Source organism: Salmo trutta, chromosome 3 (genome assembly GCF_901001165.1).
Source record: "Salmo trutta chromosome 3, fSalTru1.1, whole genome shotgun sequence".
Taxonomy (NCBI): domain Eukaryota; kingdom Metazoa; phylum Chordata; class Actinopteri; order Salmoniformes; family Salmonidae; genus Salmo; species Salmo trutta.
In genome coordinates this window covers 50,224,992-50,242,437 of record NC_042959.1, presented here as the reverse complement: position 1 = coordinate 50,242,437, position 17,446 = coordinate 50,224,992, and the positions used below count along the sequence as shown (strand labels likewise).

The 17,446-nt window shown below is 42.5% G+C and overlaps 1 protein-coding gene across 2 annotated transcripts in view; it reads left to right on the top strand.

Annotated features, from left to right (window-relative positions):
- LOC115177206 (igLON family member 5) overlaps positions 1–14,144 on the top strand; it is a 152,261-nt gene extending 138,117 nt beyond the window's left edge. Inside the window, exons 5-8 of one of the 2 annotated variants that reach the window (XM_029737785.1) lie at positions 4,790–4,921; positions 9,502–9,622; positions 12,303–12,454; positions 13,680–14,144. In XM_029737785.1, the coding sequence (XP_029593645.1) occupies positions 4,790–4,921; positions 9,502–9,622; positions 12,303–12,454; positions 13,680–13,783 (509 nt within the window). In that variant the 3' untranslated portion in view covers positions 13,784–14,144. The remainder of the gene's footprint in view (positions 1–4,789; positions 4,922–9,501; positions 9,623–12,302; positions 12,455–13,679) is intronic. The other variant, XM_029737794.1, reaches the window with a different exon arrangement.
- The last annotated feature ends 3,302 nt before the right edge of the window (positions 14,145–17,446 follow it).

Below are 17,446 nucleotides of genomic sequence, written 5' to 3'. Positions count from 1 at the left end.
GCATTCGGCAGCGGTACGCCATCCAATCTGGTTTGCCCTTAGTGGGACTACCGTTTGTTTTTCAACAGGACAATGACCCAACACACCTCCAGGCTGTGTAAGGGCTAGTTGATCAATGAAGGAGAGTGATGGAGTGCTGCATCAGATGACCTGGCCTCCACAATCACCCAACCTCAACCAAATTGAGATGGTTTGGGATGAGTTGGACCGCAGAGTGAAAGAAAAGCAGCCAACAAGTGCTCAGCATATGTGGAAATTCCTTCAAGACTTGGAAAAGCATTCCAAGTGAACCTGGTTGAGAGAATGCCAAGAGTTTGCAAAACTGTCATCAAGGCAAAGGGTGGCTACTTTGAAGAATCTAAAATATATTTTGATTTGTTTTACACATTTTTAAAGAAGTTGTTTAACACTTTATTGGTTACTTCATGATTCCATATGTGTTATTTAGTGTAGTGCTGTGTGCCTCATTATTATTTTACGATGTAGAAAATAGTAAAAATAAAGAAAAACCCTTGAATGAGTAGGTGTGTCCAAACTTTTGACTGGTACTGTATATATCTGAAAATGTAGCTAGCTAGACTCTCTTCTCCCTCTCTGTCACGGATGCCATGGTTGCCCTTAGTTTGAAGAGGTATTTGTATTAGGGATCCCCATTACTTACACTTCCTGGGTTCCAAACTTATTAAAGCACTTACAGTACATATACAACAAATGATAAAACAGTATATCATATAACATTATTACACCACTACATATGTACAATACAAAATGTTTAATACCACCATACAACAATATCAGGAGGTGAATGCACCAATTTGTAAGTCGCTCTGGATAAGAGCGTCTGCTAAATGACTTAAATGTAAATGTAAATGTATGCATATGCATGTGTTCGTACCTTTGTGTGTGTCTCTTCACAGTCCCCATTGTTCCATAAGGTGTATTTTTAACAGTTTTTTAAATCTGATTCTACTGCTTGCATTATTTACCTGATGTGGAATAGTGTTCCATGTAGTCATGGCTCTGTGTAGTGCTATGTGCCTCCCATAGTCTGTTCTAGACTTTGGGACTGTGAAGAGACCTCTGGTGGCATGTCTTGTGGGGTATGCATGGGTGTCCAAGCTGTGTGCAAGTAATTTAACCAGACAGCTCAGTACATTCAGCTTGTCAACACCTCTTACAAAAACAAGTAGTGATGAAGTCAATCTCTCTTCCACTTTGAGCCATGCGAGATTGACATGCATGTCATTAATGTTAGCTCTCCGTGTACTTTTAAGGGCCAGCCGTGCTGCCCTGTTCTGAGCCAACTGCAGTTTTCCTAAATCCCTCTTTGTGGCACATGACCACACTACTGAACAGTAGTCTAGGTGCGACAAACTAGGGCCTGTAGGACCTGCCTTGTTGATAGTGTTGTTAAGAAGGCAGAGCAGCCTTAGCTGCTGTTGTATCAATATGTTTTGACTTTGACAGTTTTACAATCCAAGTTTACTCCAAGCAGTTTAGTCACCTCTACTTGCTCAATTTCCACATTATTCATTATGAGATGTAGTTGAGGTTTAGAGATTAGTGAATGATTTGTCCCATATAAAATGCTTTTAGTTTTGGAAATATTTAGGACTAACTTTTTCCTTTCTACCCATTCCCGAAACAAACTGCAGCTCTTTGTTACGTGTTGCAGTCATTTCAGTTGCTGTATTAGCTGATGTGTATAGTGTTGAGTCATCCGCATACATAGACACACTGGCTTAACTCAAAGCCAGTGGCATGTCTTAGTAAAGATACAAAAAAGTAGGGGGCTTAAACAGCTACCCTGGTGAATTCCTGATTCTACCTGGATTATGTTTGAGAGTCTTCCATTAAAGAACACCCTCTGTGTTCTGTTAGACAAGTAACCACATTATAGCAGTGGGTGTAAAGCCATATCACATACGTTTTTTCAGCAGCAGACTATGATCGATAATATCAAAAGCTGCACTGAAGTCTAACAAGACAGCCTCCACAATAATTTTATCATCAATTTCTCTCAGCCAATCATCAGCCATTTGTGTACGTGCTGTGCTTGTTGAGTGTCCTTCCCTATAAGTGTGCTGAAAGTCTGATGTCAATTTGTTTACAGTGAAATAGCATTGTATCTGGTCAAACATCCTTTTTCCAGAAGTTTACTAAGGGTAACAGGCTGATTGGTCGGCTATTTGAGGGGCTTTACTATTCTTGAGTAGCGGAATGACTTTAGCTTCCCTCCAGGCCCGAGGCCACCCACTTTCTAGTAGGCTTAAATTGAAGATGTGGCCAATAGGAGTGGCAATATCGTCTGCCATTGTCCTCAGTAATTTTCCATCCAGATTGTCAGACCCCGGTGGCTTGTCACTGTTGATAGATAACAATAAAGACAAGAATTGTACTTTTGAATTCCACACTGACTTTACGGAATTCAGAAGTACAATTCTTGCCTTTCATAATTTGGTCAGATATGCTTGGATGTGTACTGTCAGTGTTTGTTGCTGGCACGTCATACCTAAGTTTGCATATCTTGCCAATGAAAAGTCTTTCAGTTTTGTGATGAATGAGCCATCTGATTCAAACAATGATGGAGCCGAGTTTGCCTTTTTTCTGTAGACTGTAGACAGGGGTTTCTTTTCGACTTCCTTCGCATATTTGCAATCAAACTCTAGAATTTTCTCCATCTCCTTAGCTATCATACTCTGCTTCCACCGGGCATTCCACTGATTTCAAAACTCTATCCTGCAGAAAGGGGAGCGCAACACTATTGCAGTTATTTGTGATATATTTTTAAAAGCTGCGTTAGAAAGTATGACCTACACATACTGAGCAGCCCTTTGTTATAGACAGAAGCGTGCTATATGGCAGACCAATCTGAACTCATCTCTCGGCATGTCCAGCCCATGAATTATCTCAGCCAATCATGGCTAGCGGGAAGGTTCCTGACTTTTTCCATGGCTAAACCAACTAGGCTCGTAATTTAACAATTGTATTCGTATTTACAGATGGCATACAAGTTTGTTATTAATGCACATGAAAGTTCACATGTTTCAGAATGCACTTCTGACAAAAAAAGAAATGTTTATATTCAAATAACTCTCCTGTGAAGTAGTGATTTTCGACATACGCGTAGTTTCCTGAAACGAGTCACATTTAACTTCTCTGGGCTACGTGGGACGCTAGCATCCCACCTGCGGGACACAGCCAGTGAAATATCAGGGCGGAAAATTCATAACAACAAAATCTCATAATTCATATTTCTCAAACATACAAATATTTTACACCATTTTAAAGATACACTTGTCCTTAATCTAACCACATTGTCCGATTTCAAAAAGGCTTTACGGCGAAAGCATAAAGTTAGATTATGTTAGGACAGTGCCAACACAAGAAAAACCACATAGCCATTTTCCAAGCAGGAGAGGGGTCACAAAAACCAGAAATACAGCTAAAATTAAGCACTAACCTTTGACGATCTTCGTCAGATGACACTCCTAGGATTCAATGTTACACAATACATGTATGTTTTGTTCGATAAAGTTCATATTTATATTCAAAAACCCCATTTTACATTGGCACGTGATGTTCAGAAAATATTTTGCCTCCAAAACTGCCGCTGAATCAGCACAACAATTTATAAAAATACTCACCATAAACGTTGATAAAATATTAAACTGTTATTCAAAGAATTATGGATAAACATCTTTTTAATGCAACCGCTGTGACAAATTTCAAAAAAGCTTCACGGGGAAAGCACACTTTGCAATAATCTGAGTACGGCGCTCAGAAAAATACATCAGGCAATACAGATACCCGCCATTTTGGAATCATCTAAAATCATAAATAGCATTATAAATATTCACTTACCTTTGATGATCTTCATCAGAAGGCACTTTCCAGGGATCCCAGGTCCACAATAAATGTTGTTTTGTTCGATAAAGTCCATAATTTATGTCCAAATACCTGTTGTTTGCGCGTTCAGTAAGCTACTCCAAATGTAGGAAGCGCGTTGAAAATTTCACGACGAAAAGTCAAAAAAAGTTATATTTACGTTCGTAGAAACATGTCAAACGTTGTATAGCATCAATCTTTAGGGCCTTTTTAACATAAAACTTTAATAATATTCCAACCGGACGATTCCAATGTCTTGAAAAACATTATGGAACACAGCTACCTCATCACGTGAACATGCGCCAATGAACTCATGTCATTTTCTGAGTCACCAACTTCCCGGCCTTCTTGTTCGCTCTCTGTTCACTGCAAAAGCCTGAAACAAGGTTCTAAAGACTCTTGACATCTAGTGAAAGCCTTAGGAAGTGCAAAATGAACCCTAAGTCACTGTGTGTTAGATAGGCAATGACTTGAAAAGACTACAAGCATCAGATTTCCCACTTCCTGATTGGATTTTTCTCAGGTTTTTGCCTGCCATATGAGTTCTGTTATACTCACAGACATCATTCAAACAGTTTTAGAAACCTCAGTGTTTTCTATCCAAATCTACTAATAATACGCAAATATTTGACTCTGGGCCCGAGTATTAGGCAGTTTAATCTGGGCACGCTTTTCATCCGAAATCGAAAATACTGCCCCCTATACCTTAAAAAGTTAATAAACACAAGAGACCAGAAAAATGTATAAAAGTGTGTGGTGGCAGTATTAGCAACAGCGGCATCTAGTGGGCCAAATGTGGTACTTTCACACTAATTGATTTAATTGACCCTGAACAAACGCACATCTCAGCCTGTGATAACCTCTGACCTCTATCCTTTGACCCTGTCCTTTGTCCAATCAGATGGTCTAATGAGTGAGGGGGAGTTCCTGGACATAACAGAGATCAAGCGGCATCAGGCGGAGGAGTTTGAGTGCATCACCAACAACGGAGTGACGCAGCCCGACATACGCAAGGTCAAGGTCACCGTCAACTGTGAGTGTCCCTACAAACCACAAACACATGCATACACTCACATACATAGACACACAGAAACAGTCACAGACACAGACACCCCGCAAATAGTATACCTCCCATAAGATAATACTATACTGAACAAAAATATAAATGCAACGTGCAACAATTTAAAGTATTTTACTGAGTTACAGTTCAGATGAGGAAATCAGTCAATGGAAATAACTTCATTACGCCCTAATCTATGGATTTCACATGACTGGTTACAGATACCGTAAAAAAAAATGGGCCTCAGGATCTCGTCGTGGTATTTTTGTGCATTCAAATTGACAATCGATAAAATGCAATTGTATTCGTTGTCCGTAGATTATGCCTGCCCATATCATAACCCCACTGCATCCATGGGGCACTCTGTTCGCGATGTTGACATCAGCAAACCACTCGCCTACTTGACGCCATACACATGGTCTGTGGTTGGGAGGCCGGTTGGACATACTACCAAAATCTCTATAACGACTTATGGTAGAGAAATGAACAATCAATGATTTGTCAACAGTTCTGGTGGACATTCCTGCAATCAGCATGCCAATTGCACGCTCGCTCAAAACTTGAGATATCTGTGGCATTGCAAATTGTGGCATTGCAAATTTTAGAGTGGCCTTTTATTGACCCCAGCACAAGGTGCACATGTGTAATGATCGTGCTGTTTACTCAGCTTCTTGATATGCCACACCTGTCAGGTGGATGGATTATTTTGGCAAAGGAGATATGCTCAATAACAGGGATGTAAACAAATTTGTGCACAAAATTTGAGAGAAATAAGCTTTTTGTGCATATGGAACATTTCTGGGATCTTTTATTTGAGCTCAAGAAACATGGGACCATCACTTTACATGATGCATTTATATTTTTATTCAGTGTATGTAAAATATGACTGAATATGTATGATTCCCTTATGTATCAATATGTATGAATGCAATATCTCAAAAGTTTTAGAACACCTACTCATTCAAGGGTTTTTCTTCTTCTTTATTTTTACTATGGTTTACATTGTAGAATAATAGTGAAGACAACAAAACTATGAAAGAACACATATGGAATCATCTAGTAACTAAAAATGTGTTAAACAAATCAAAATATATTTTATATTTGAGATTCTTCATATAGCCACCCTTTGCCATGATGACAGCTTTGCGCACTCTTGGCATTCTCTCAACCAGCTTCACCTGGAATGCTTTTCCAACAGTCTTGAAGGAGTTCCCACATATGCTGAGCACTTGTTGGCTGCTTTTTCTTCACTCTGTGGTCCGACTCATCCCAAACCATCTCAATTTGGTTGAGGTCAGGGGATAGTGGAAGCCAGGTCATCTGATGCAGCTCTCCATCACTCTCCTTCTTGGTCAAATAGCCCTTACACAGCCTAGATGTATTTTGGGTCATTGTCCTATTGAAAAACAAATGATAGTCCCACTAAGCCCAAACCAGATGGGATGGCGTATCGCTGCAGAATGCTGTTGTAGCCATCCTGGTTAAATGTGCCTTGAATTCTAAAGAAATCACAGACAGTGTCACCAGCAAAGCACCCCCACACCATAACACCTTCTACTCCATGTTTCAAGGTGGGAAATACACATGCGGAGATCATCCGTTCACCCACATCGCGTCCCACAAAGACACAGCAGTCAGAACCAAAAACCTCCAATTTGGACTCATCAGACCAAAGGACAAATTTCCACCGGTCTAATGTCCATTGCTCATGTTTCTTGGCCAAAGCAAGTCTCTTCTTATTATTGGTGTCTTTGCAGCAATTCGACCATGAAGGCCTGATTGCATTAGCATCGAATAGCCCCCGCAATATGCAACTTTTCAGGGAAGTTAGGAACCAATATACAGAAATTTTGCATCCTGTAGCACAAACTCCAAAAAGTTCTGTGACACTGTAAAGTTCATGGAGAATAAGAGCACCTCCTCCCAGCTGCCCATTGCACTGAGGCTAGGAAACCCTGTCACCACCGATAAATTGAGATTTTCAATAAGCATTTTTCTACAGCTGGCCATGCTTTCCACCTGGCTACCCCTACCCCGGTCAACAGCCCTGCACCCCCGATAGCAACTTGCCCAAGCCCCCCCATTTCTCCTTCACCCAAATCCAGATAGCTAATGTTCTGAAAGAGCTGCAAAATCTGGACTCCTACAAATCAGCCGGGCTAGACAATCTGGACCCTCTCTTTCTAAAATTATCCACCAAAATTGTTGCAACCCCTATTACTAGCCTGTTCAACCTCTCTTTCGTATTGTCTGACCGCCATTGATAAGAGACAATACTGTGCAGCTGTATTCATCGACCTGGCCAAGACTTTTGACTCTGTCAGTCACTGCATTCTTATCGGCAGACTCAACAGCCTTGGTTTCTCAAATTACTGCCTCGCCTGGTTCACCAACTACTTCTCAGATAGAGTTCAGTGTGTCAAATCAGAGGGCCTGTTGGCCGGACCTCTGGCAGTCTCTATGTGGGTGCCACAGGGTTCAATCCTCAGGCCGACTCTTTTCTCTGTATACATCAATGATGTCGCTCTTGCTGCTGGTGATTCTCTGATCCACCTCTACGCAGACGACACCATTCTGTATACTTCTGGCCCTTATTTGGAAACCTCCAGACGAGCTTCAATGCCATACAACTCTCCTTCCGTGGCCTCCAACTGCTCTTAAATGCAAGTAAAACTAAATGCATGCTCTTCAACCGATCGCTGCCCACACCTGCCAGCCTGTCCAGCATCACTACTCTGGACGGTTCTGACTTAGAATATGTGGACAACTACAAATACCTGGGTGTCTGGTTAGACTGTAAACTCTCCTTCCAGACTCACCTTAAGCATCTCCAATCCAAAATTAAATCTCGAATGGGCTTCCTATTTCACAACAAAGCATCCTTTACTCATGCTGCCAAACATACCCTCGTGAAACTGACTATCCTACTGATCCTTGACTTCGGCGATGCCATTTACAAAATAGCCTCCAACACTCTACTCAGCAAATTTTAATGTAGTCTATCACAGTGCCATCCATTTTGTCACCAAAGCCCCATATACTACCCACCACTGCGACCTGTATGCTCTCGTTGGCTGGCCCTCGCTTCATATTCGTCGCCAAACCCACTGGCTCCAGGTCATCTATAAGTCTTTGCTTGGTAAAGCCCCGCCTTATCTCAGCTCACTGGTCACCATAGCAGCACCCACCCGTAGCACGCGCTTCAGCAGGTATATTTCACTCGTCACCCCCAAAGCCAATTCCTCCTATGGCCGCCTTTCCTTCCAGTTCTCTGCTGCCAATGACTGGAACGAACTGCAAAAATCACTGAAGCTGGAGACTCATATCTCCCTCACTAACTTTAAGAACCAGCTGTCAGAGTAAATAGCCCATCCAACTACCTCATCCCCATACTGTAATTTATTTTATTTATTTTGCTCCTTTGCACCCCAGTAGCTCTACTTGCACACTCATCTTCTGCACATCTATCACTCCAGTGTTTAATTGCTATATTGTAATTATTTCACCACTATGGCCTATTTATTGCCTTACCTCCCTTATCGTACCTCATTTGCACACACTGTGTATTGACTTTTTCTATTGTATTATTGACTGTATGTTTATTTATTCCATGTGTAACTCTGTGTTGTTATTTGTGTCGCACAGCTTTGCTTTATCTTGGCCAGGTCGCAGTTGTAAATGAGAACTTGTTCTCAACTAGCCTACCTAGTTAAATAAAGGTGAAATAAAAATAAAATAAAAAACACAGTCTTCTCTAAACAGTTGATGTTGAGATGTGTCAGTTACTTGAATTCTGTGAAGCATTTATTTGGGTTGCAATTTCTGAGACTGGTAACTCTAATGAGCATATCCTCTGCAGCAAAGGTAACTCTGGGCCTTCCATTCTTGTGGCGGTCCTCATGTGAGCCAGTTTCATCATAGCGCTTGATGGTTTTTGCGACTGCATTTGAAACTTTCAAAGTTCTTGACATTTTCCGTATTGTCTGATCTTCATGTCTTAAATGAATGATAGAGTGTCGTTTCTCATTGCTTATTTTGCTGTTCTTGCCATAATATGGACTTGGTCTTTTACCAAATAAGGATATCTTCTGTATCCCCCCCCCCCCCCACCTTTTCACAACACAACTGATTGGCTCAAACGCATTAAGGAGGAAAAAAAATCCACAAAATAACTTTAATAAGGCACACCTGACTATCTCATGAAGCTGGTTGAGAGAATGCCAAGAGTGTGCAAAGCTGTCATCAAGGCAAATGGTGGCTACTTTGAAGAGTCTGAAATATCAAATATATTTGGACACTTTTTTGGTTACTACATGATTCCATATTTAGGGGCGGCAGGTAGCCTAGTGGTTAGAGCGTTGTACTAGTAACCAAAAGGTTGCAAGATCGAAGTAGTGTGTGTCTTAATAATTTTATATGTCATGTATTTATCAACCTCAACCTTTCTCGACCTTGAAGGCCACTGAGCCTTTCTTTGTCTGAGCTTAACTTTTAATCACTATCGTTGTGTACATATGTTAAAGATTTCTCTCACTTCTCCCTCCTTTGTTCAGACCCTCCCATGATCACAGACGTGAAGAACATGCCAGCCCAGCTGGGCAAAACAGCCATTTTGCGCTGTGAGGCCATGGCAGTACCCACGGCCTCCTTTGAATGGTACAGAGACGACCGCAGGTAAGAAAAATACCTCCTACTTTTCCTTCACTTTTTCTCTAATAGGACGGTTTTGCTAGCACAGGCTGGAATATGTTCCGGGATTCATCCAATGGCATTGAGGAGTATACCACCTCAGTCACCGGCTTCATAAATAAGTGCATTGACGATGTCGACCCCACAGTGACCATACGTACATATACCAACCAGAATGAATAGATTACAGGCAACATCCGCACCGAGCTAAAGGCTAGAGCTGCCAGACGCTTATAAGAATCCGCTTTGCCTTCAGACGAACCATCAAACAGGCAAAGCTTCAATACAGGACAAAGATGTAATCCTACTACACCAGCTCTGATGCTCGTCGGATGTGGCGCGAGCCTACCAGACGGGCCTTCTATGCTCGCATCGAGGCAAGCAACAGTGAAGCATGCATGGGAGCACAAACTGTTCAGGACGACTGTGTGATCACTCTCTCCGTAACAGATGTGAGCAAGACCTTTAAACTGGTCAGCATGTAGGTTGCATCACCACCCGGTATAAAACTGCTGGGGCCAAGCTTCCTGCCATCCAGGACCTATATACTAGGCGGTGTCAGAGGAAGGCCCAAAAAATTAACAAAGACTCCAGTCACCCAAGTCATGGACATTTCTCTCTGCTACCGCACGATAAGCCTTCCCTGTAGCTCAGTTGGTAGAGCATGGTGTTTGCAACGCCAGCATGGTGTGTGCAATGCCAGGGTTGTGGGTTTGATTCCCACAGGGGGCCAGTACAAAAAAAATAAAAAAATAAATGCATGAGATGAAAATGAAATGTATGTATTCACTACTGTAAGTCACTCTGGATAAGAGTGTCTGCTAAATGACTAAAATGTAAAAAATGTAAATAAGTGGTACTGGAGCACCAAGTCTAGGTCCAAAAGGCTCATTAACAGCTTCTACCCCCAAGCCATAAGACTGCCAAACAACTAATCAAATAGCTACCAGGACTATTTGCATTGACCCCCCCCCCCCCACACACACACAGCTGCTACTCGCTGTTTATTATCTATGCATAGTCACTTTACACCTACCTACATGTACAAATTACCTAGTAAATATTTTCTTAAAACTGCATTGTTGGTTAAGGGCTTGTAAGTAAGCATTTCACGGTAAGGTTGTATTTGGCGCATGTGACAAATAACATTTGATAGGTTAGGTCGATTTTTTTCCTTTATTGCTAACACATCCTTTCAGATATAAACAAAGGTATTTCACTCTCTCTCGCTCTCTCAAATAACACATTCCCCCTCCTCTCTGTCACTACCTCATCTGACAATTCTAATTGTCAAAATTTAACAGCACTTAAATCTACAATACTTGTTGTGCCCCATCAGTGTCAGTGTCAGTATAGTGGAGGTGAGGATAGAGTCAAGCGCAGGACACCGAACTGAGTAAAATAACGTACTTTACTCTAGAAAACTCATAAGTCAAAATCCACACAGGGATAAACAATCTTGACAATGCACAACTAACACGACGAACAAGAAAACAATAACGCACAAAACATCATGAGAACCAGAGGGTTAAATAGGGAAAATAATCATAACGAGATGGGAACCAGGTGTGAACAATCAAGACATAACAAAAGGAAAAAGAAACTACGGATCGGTGGTAGATAGAAAGCCGGTGGCGATGACCGCCGAACGCCGCCAGAACAAGGGGAGGCACCCACTTCGGAGGAAGTCGTGACAATTAGACTGTTATCGCTCTCCCTTTTTCTGTCTCGCTTTTTTTTTCTCTCTCCCATGGCACTTTGTTTATATTTGAAAGGATTGGGTAAGTGTAACCAAAAAGCTGAGCTTTTACCATATTACTCATTGCAATCCAATCCTTTGCTGTCAAGAGAGAGAGAACACAGAACATAGAGAGAGAGGGGGTGGGGAGAGAGAGAGAGAGAGAGAACACAGTCTAATGGGGCACACCAGGAAATATTGTAGGTTTAAGTGCTATTAGATTTTTTTATTGGAATTGTCAGGTTAAGGTAGTGACAGAGTGGAGGGGGAGCATGTTTTTCTGAGATCTCTGGGGAGAATATAGTAACAGTTTCCTGCTAAGAGGTGTGATTTAATGTTCTCTCTCTCTCTGTCTCTCTCGATGGCAAAGGATTGGATTGTAATGAGTAATATGGTAAAAAGTAATATGGTAAAAACTCAGCTCTGTATTGGTAAGACTTACCCAATCCTTTAAAAAATAAACAAAATACCATGGGAGTGAGAGAGAAAAAAAGAGTGAGAGAGAAAAAAAAAGAGAGAGAGAGAGAGAGAGAGAACTCAGTCTAATAGGGCAGACCAGAAAGTATTGTAGATTTAATTGCTGTTAGATTTTGACTATTAGAATTGTCAGGTGAGGTAGTGACAGAGAGGAGGGGGCTTGTAAGTAAGCATTTCACGGTAAGGTCTACACTTTGTATTTGGCGTATGTGACAAATAACATTTGATTTGATTTAATAGTTTAGGTAGATTTTTTTCCTGTATTGCTAACACATCCTTTCAGATATGAACAAAGTTATTTCTCTCTCTTCGTCTGTCGCTCCCCCCCACCCCACTCTACCCCTCTTTCTCTATCTACCTCCCCCCTCTCCCTCTCTCTGTCTCGCCCTCTCTCTCTATCTCTCCCAACTCGCTCCCTCTCTCCCTTCTCTCTCTCTCTCTCTGTATCAGGCCGGTAGAGAGCGATAATACTCTGAGGATCAAGAACGAGAAGACGCGCTCACTGCTTTTCTTCACCAACGTGACGGACAAACACTTTGGCAACTACACCTGTTTTGCCTCCAACAGGCTGGGAGCCTCCAACGCCAGCATGCTGCTCTTCCGTGAGTCTCTTAAAGCATTCACACAAATACACACACATACTTAAGCATGCATACGTACACACAGCTAGCCACATGCAAACACACACTCATGCATGCATACCACAGGAGGTTGGTGGCACCTGAATTGGGGAGGACGGGCTTGTTGTAATAACTGGACAAGACTTAGTGGAATGGCCTCAAGTACATCAAACACATGATTTGCATGTGTTTGATGCCATTCCATTCGCTCCATTCCGGACATTATTATGAGCGGTCCTCCCCTCAGCAGCCTCCTGTGAGGCATACACACACAGACGTCCATACATGTGTCTAAGATAATTCTACTTCACTCAGTCACACAAGTAGTCAAATGTGCATGCACACATACTTAGAGAAGCAAACCAATGCAAACACATACCTAGTCACACACTGCATTGCCCCATCCCCATCTCTCTTCCTTTCCCTGCTCATGGTGTTGGATTTCCTCATCCCCCTCCCTCCTTCCCCAATCCCTCCTTCCATCTTTCCATCTCTTTATTCGCCGCCCCATTACGCCAAAGAGCTTTTCTCCTCCATTTCTCCCTGTTCTGTCCTGTTCTGCTACCCCAGGAAGTTGTCGTTTCTCTCCTTCTCGCTCCTCCCGTCTCGCATTAGCCCTCCCCAATGAGCGATTTCCAACACTGTGTTCTCTCTCTCCCTCTATCCCTCCCTCCCTCTCTCCCGCCTTCCACACTCTGGCATTGCCGTCTTAATTGAGCCCCTTCATCTCCTCCCTTTCTCCTCTTTCATACCCTCGTTCTGCTGTTTCCTCGGCAAGTCTCCCTCCAATGACTCACCCCCAGCCAGTCAGTCGCATACATCCTTCTGCTCCGCCTTCCTCCATTCCCCCCATTCCGCCTGCCTCTGTGGCTTATCTCTCCCATCATCTGTCCCTCTCCTCTCCTCTTTTCACCTAATCTTCCCCCTTTCATCATTAGAACAAGCTGGGTCTTAACCGTCTGTACGAATGGGACACAGACTGAAAATCAAACCACTCTGACTTATATCAGATAGCTTCGGGGACATTTTTACACTCTGTCCCTGTCATTGGACTACAAGTAAAAAATGTTTTGCCTCTTTTTACTTGTAGCTTATGTTTTCTCTGGTTGTTTCCTTTTTCCCTTACGAATTCTTCTCCACTCTCTCTTCCCTCGGTTTCCTCTCTCCTTCCGGTGCCTGTCCTTCTCTCCCGGGCCCCTTGACGCAGGGCCGGGAGCCGTGTACGGGCGAGGCGTGGCCGTCAACGTGGGGGTGAGTGCGGGCGTCGGCTTCTGGCTTTGCCTCTCTGTCTCTCTCCTGATTAAGGTCTAAGAGCTTTTCCCGGAAGTCCCGTCCCGCCTGCGGAAGGAAGAAGGAATTTCTTTAATTACGAACCCATCACTGTGAAACAAAAATAATATGCATTATTCCAGGAGCCATTGACGCACCGCATCTCACACCCACACCAACTCCCCCCCTCTTCCTCACCCCACTACCTCCCCCCTTGCTACCTATATTGCCACCATCACCATTACCACTCTGTCTCTTCATCCTGTTTCCAATGAGGGTCACATTGGTGATGTCTATAATGTGTTTATTAAGAATGATAATTGTGATGATGATGATGAAAACAGATATTTAACACCAGGATAATACTATTATAAATCTAATAAATGATGACTGATCTACATTACTGTTGGTCTCATAGACATTTGGAAGCTAGGAGTAACAACACTCCTATTTATGGTTGGAACTACTCTATAATAACAATGATTAGTCATTATGATGAGGGTCACGTGACCTTGTTGAAAGCTGTCCATTGGCCCGTTGGCCCTGTGACATTTGACCCTATGATCATACAAGTACCGTTTTATTCCGTTTTTAACTGTGTGGCAGTGTATATGACGCGGCTGCTACGAATGATGTCAAAACACACATGAAGGGTGGGCGTTCTATATAGTCTGTGCCCTTCTAGTGTATCCTTTTGGGATCTCAACCAAGACGAAGCACGTGAGAAGTCCCCCCCCCCCCCCCCCCCCCCATCGTTAAAGTGGTTTGTGCTCTGTCTCGTGTGTAAATATAATGCAGTACAGAAGCCATGCCGTTACTAGAGGCAGTCTATCCACATCCAACCCTCCCATTGGCAGTGGCTAATGTGGATCATAATAAAATATCATAATAAAATATCCAGCAAAACGACATTACCCATCAGCCTCTATTACAGTTTTCATAACCAGGAAGGGACTGTAGAAATAACAATCGTGTCTCCTGCTTTGAAGGCGTTGACCAGTCATCCTCCTTCCTTGTCGCTTGTTGATAGCATGTACCGGTTAGAGATGTTCCTGTCGTGAAACCTCCCTCCCACTCCCCCCCCCCTCCTCCCCTGCACTGTGTCCGTTTTACTCTGCAAGGTTAAACTGCTATAACTTTTTTGGTGTTGATAATAATACTGATGATGTTAATAAGTATTTAAATAAATATGAAAAGTAATTCCATGTGAGAGAAAAAAAAAAGAACACATACTACTCCAGAGCTCATGACGAGCCGTGTGTGCAAAAAAATATTTTGTACTTAATCCCTCGGAGAAATCGCGCTCGTTGAACTGAACGACAGCGACAAAAGACGAAGTTGTAAGGTTTTCAAGTTGTGCTCTTTTTGACAAGGATTTTAAAAACACATCGAAGTTGATCCCGAGGGAGTCTTTTCATCCAAAAGAGTCCGCAGTCAATGAAATGTAATATCGTTTGTAAACGTGTATGTATTAAAACCTTTGTTTTCATGCTAATAACTGTATAATACATATTACACATATTCAACCAGCTTCCATAGCGTGTCACTCTCCAGACAGACCAGCTCCATAGATAAATTATTTCAAGCGATGTATGTAAAGCAGTGTCCCTGTAAGTCAGTCAGCCCCTGTATGGCAGGACAGGCGCACCAGGAGATAAAGATGTAATTAGCCATTACCTGTGGCTGGATAAGCGACAGGGCCTACACTCCCTGCTTCCCCCGGTGTCCTTCCCGCCAGCCATGGACAGGCCCCATAAATCACATTCAATCCTGGCCCTGACAGCATCCTCCTCAAGGACACCCTCGTCCCTGTAAAGCAGACGCGGCGCGTCCTCACAAACCACCACACCTGGGCCCTGATTGAAACCCCCCCAGGGCTCAATTATCCAGCCACTTTACCTGCACAGATCAACCACTGAGATGTGCGCTATGAGGCTCGATGACACCCCAACCACCCAACCGCTGTCTCTGTCCCGTCCTGCTGTGTCTATGTCTATATGCAAACTCCCCCATAGTGAGCCAACCTGAATGGAGAGGTTGGCTCACATTAGCAACTAGCTGACTACCCACAATTCCTGTGACCTTACAGGAATATGCAGCATCTGTATTCAGTATTCTGCGAATAGCTGTCATCTTTTTTTGTTTGGTTTAATTTTAACCAGCAACATACCCGCTAACTCAAATATAGGAGAGGCATCCAATCTGGTTCATCTGTGCTATGATATTTAAGGATTTAAGGGTGCACCTAACAATCTGTTCAAGAATGGAACTGTTTTAGTAATACTATTGTATGAAGTGTGCTAATATATGAAGAGATGTGAAGCCTAGCAAGAGTGAATGTCCCCTTTAGCAGGAGGCTAGTCAATGAAAACCTGTTTGTCTCACTGAATATAGTGCGAGATGTGTTCTGTTGATGCCCATTGCTCTATGCAATGTAGTCAGTCACTGGTATGTCTGAAGGGCAACAGACAGACCCACTTGTGTTCATCTTGTTTTGCTCAGACTCACAGGATATTGATTGGTATCGATTTTCAAGCACAAGAGCAGGTTGTTTTGGTCAGTGATTCTGTATTTCCTTCTTTGTCGTTTTCTATCCCCCTCTCTCACTCACGCTGTCTTTCTGTCTGTCTTCTCTCTTTCAAATACTCTGTTTCATGTCAGCACCCAGCTCAATTTTATTAGTGGAATAAACTTCTGTATGTACATACTCTGTCCTTGAAGAAAAAACTAAAAGAAAATAACAAAAAATAACAAAAACATACTGTCATGTTTCTCAATGTGGGTTTGAAAAAAAGCATGTAAATGTTCGTTTTGGGGGGATTTTGAAAAACAAAAAGCTGTATCTTGTGTTTGGGCTTTAGGCTGGGGGAAAGGCTGGGGGATATGCTTTTAAGTTCATGCAATGGAGTGTGCAATATGTATGGTGGGCATTTGTAATAACCCCAAATGAGTTTGAGTGTCTCCATGAGTTAACTGTGAAAGTTAATCAGACTCTATGTGGTGCGGAGGACTGGAAATGGGAAAAGGAAGGATGCAGCGAATACACTTCCTTGATGGACAGTGGGAAGAAGCCCAGACTGGTACAGACAAAGCTCTGAGGCAGAGGGAGATGGGATGACTCTGACCAGACAGTGAACTCTCCACGGGGGAGAACGAGAAAAGACAGGGAAGACACTTAATAGGATAGCAGCTCAGATAGCATTCCTAAAATGACTGCTACGTCGTCCCTCCTGAAGGAAGGCATACCACAGCGTTGCTTATGATTATACCATGTAATATTAATAACATTAGCAGTGCATTGATCACAAACACAGTCTGTGTACAGACAGCATTTCATGATGCTATCTGCTAGCCTATCAAGGAGCGCTTTACACTTTAATGATATGCATTCACATGTAGTCCATCACTCCCAACAACTGGGGGGCGATTCCAGTTCTACGGGCACCACTCGAGCATTGCTAAGCAGCACTTTTTGGCTTATGTTGATGTACATAATATAAACTCACTTGCTTTATTTATACATTAGATTATTGAAATGTTTTGAAGAAAATTAGAACCATATTTAGGTGGTGTATTTTTTTATTTATGAATGACAAGTCTAGTGGTGTATGAAAATACAGTGGTAGAGTAGCAGTAGAAGCCAGAGAACTATACACCCAGTCACCGTTTGAATGTACTCGTTTTTTTGTGTTAGATCCTGAATCA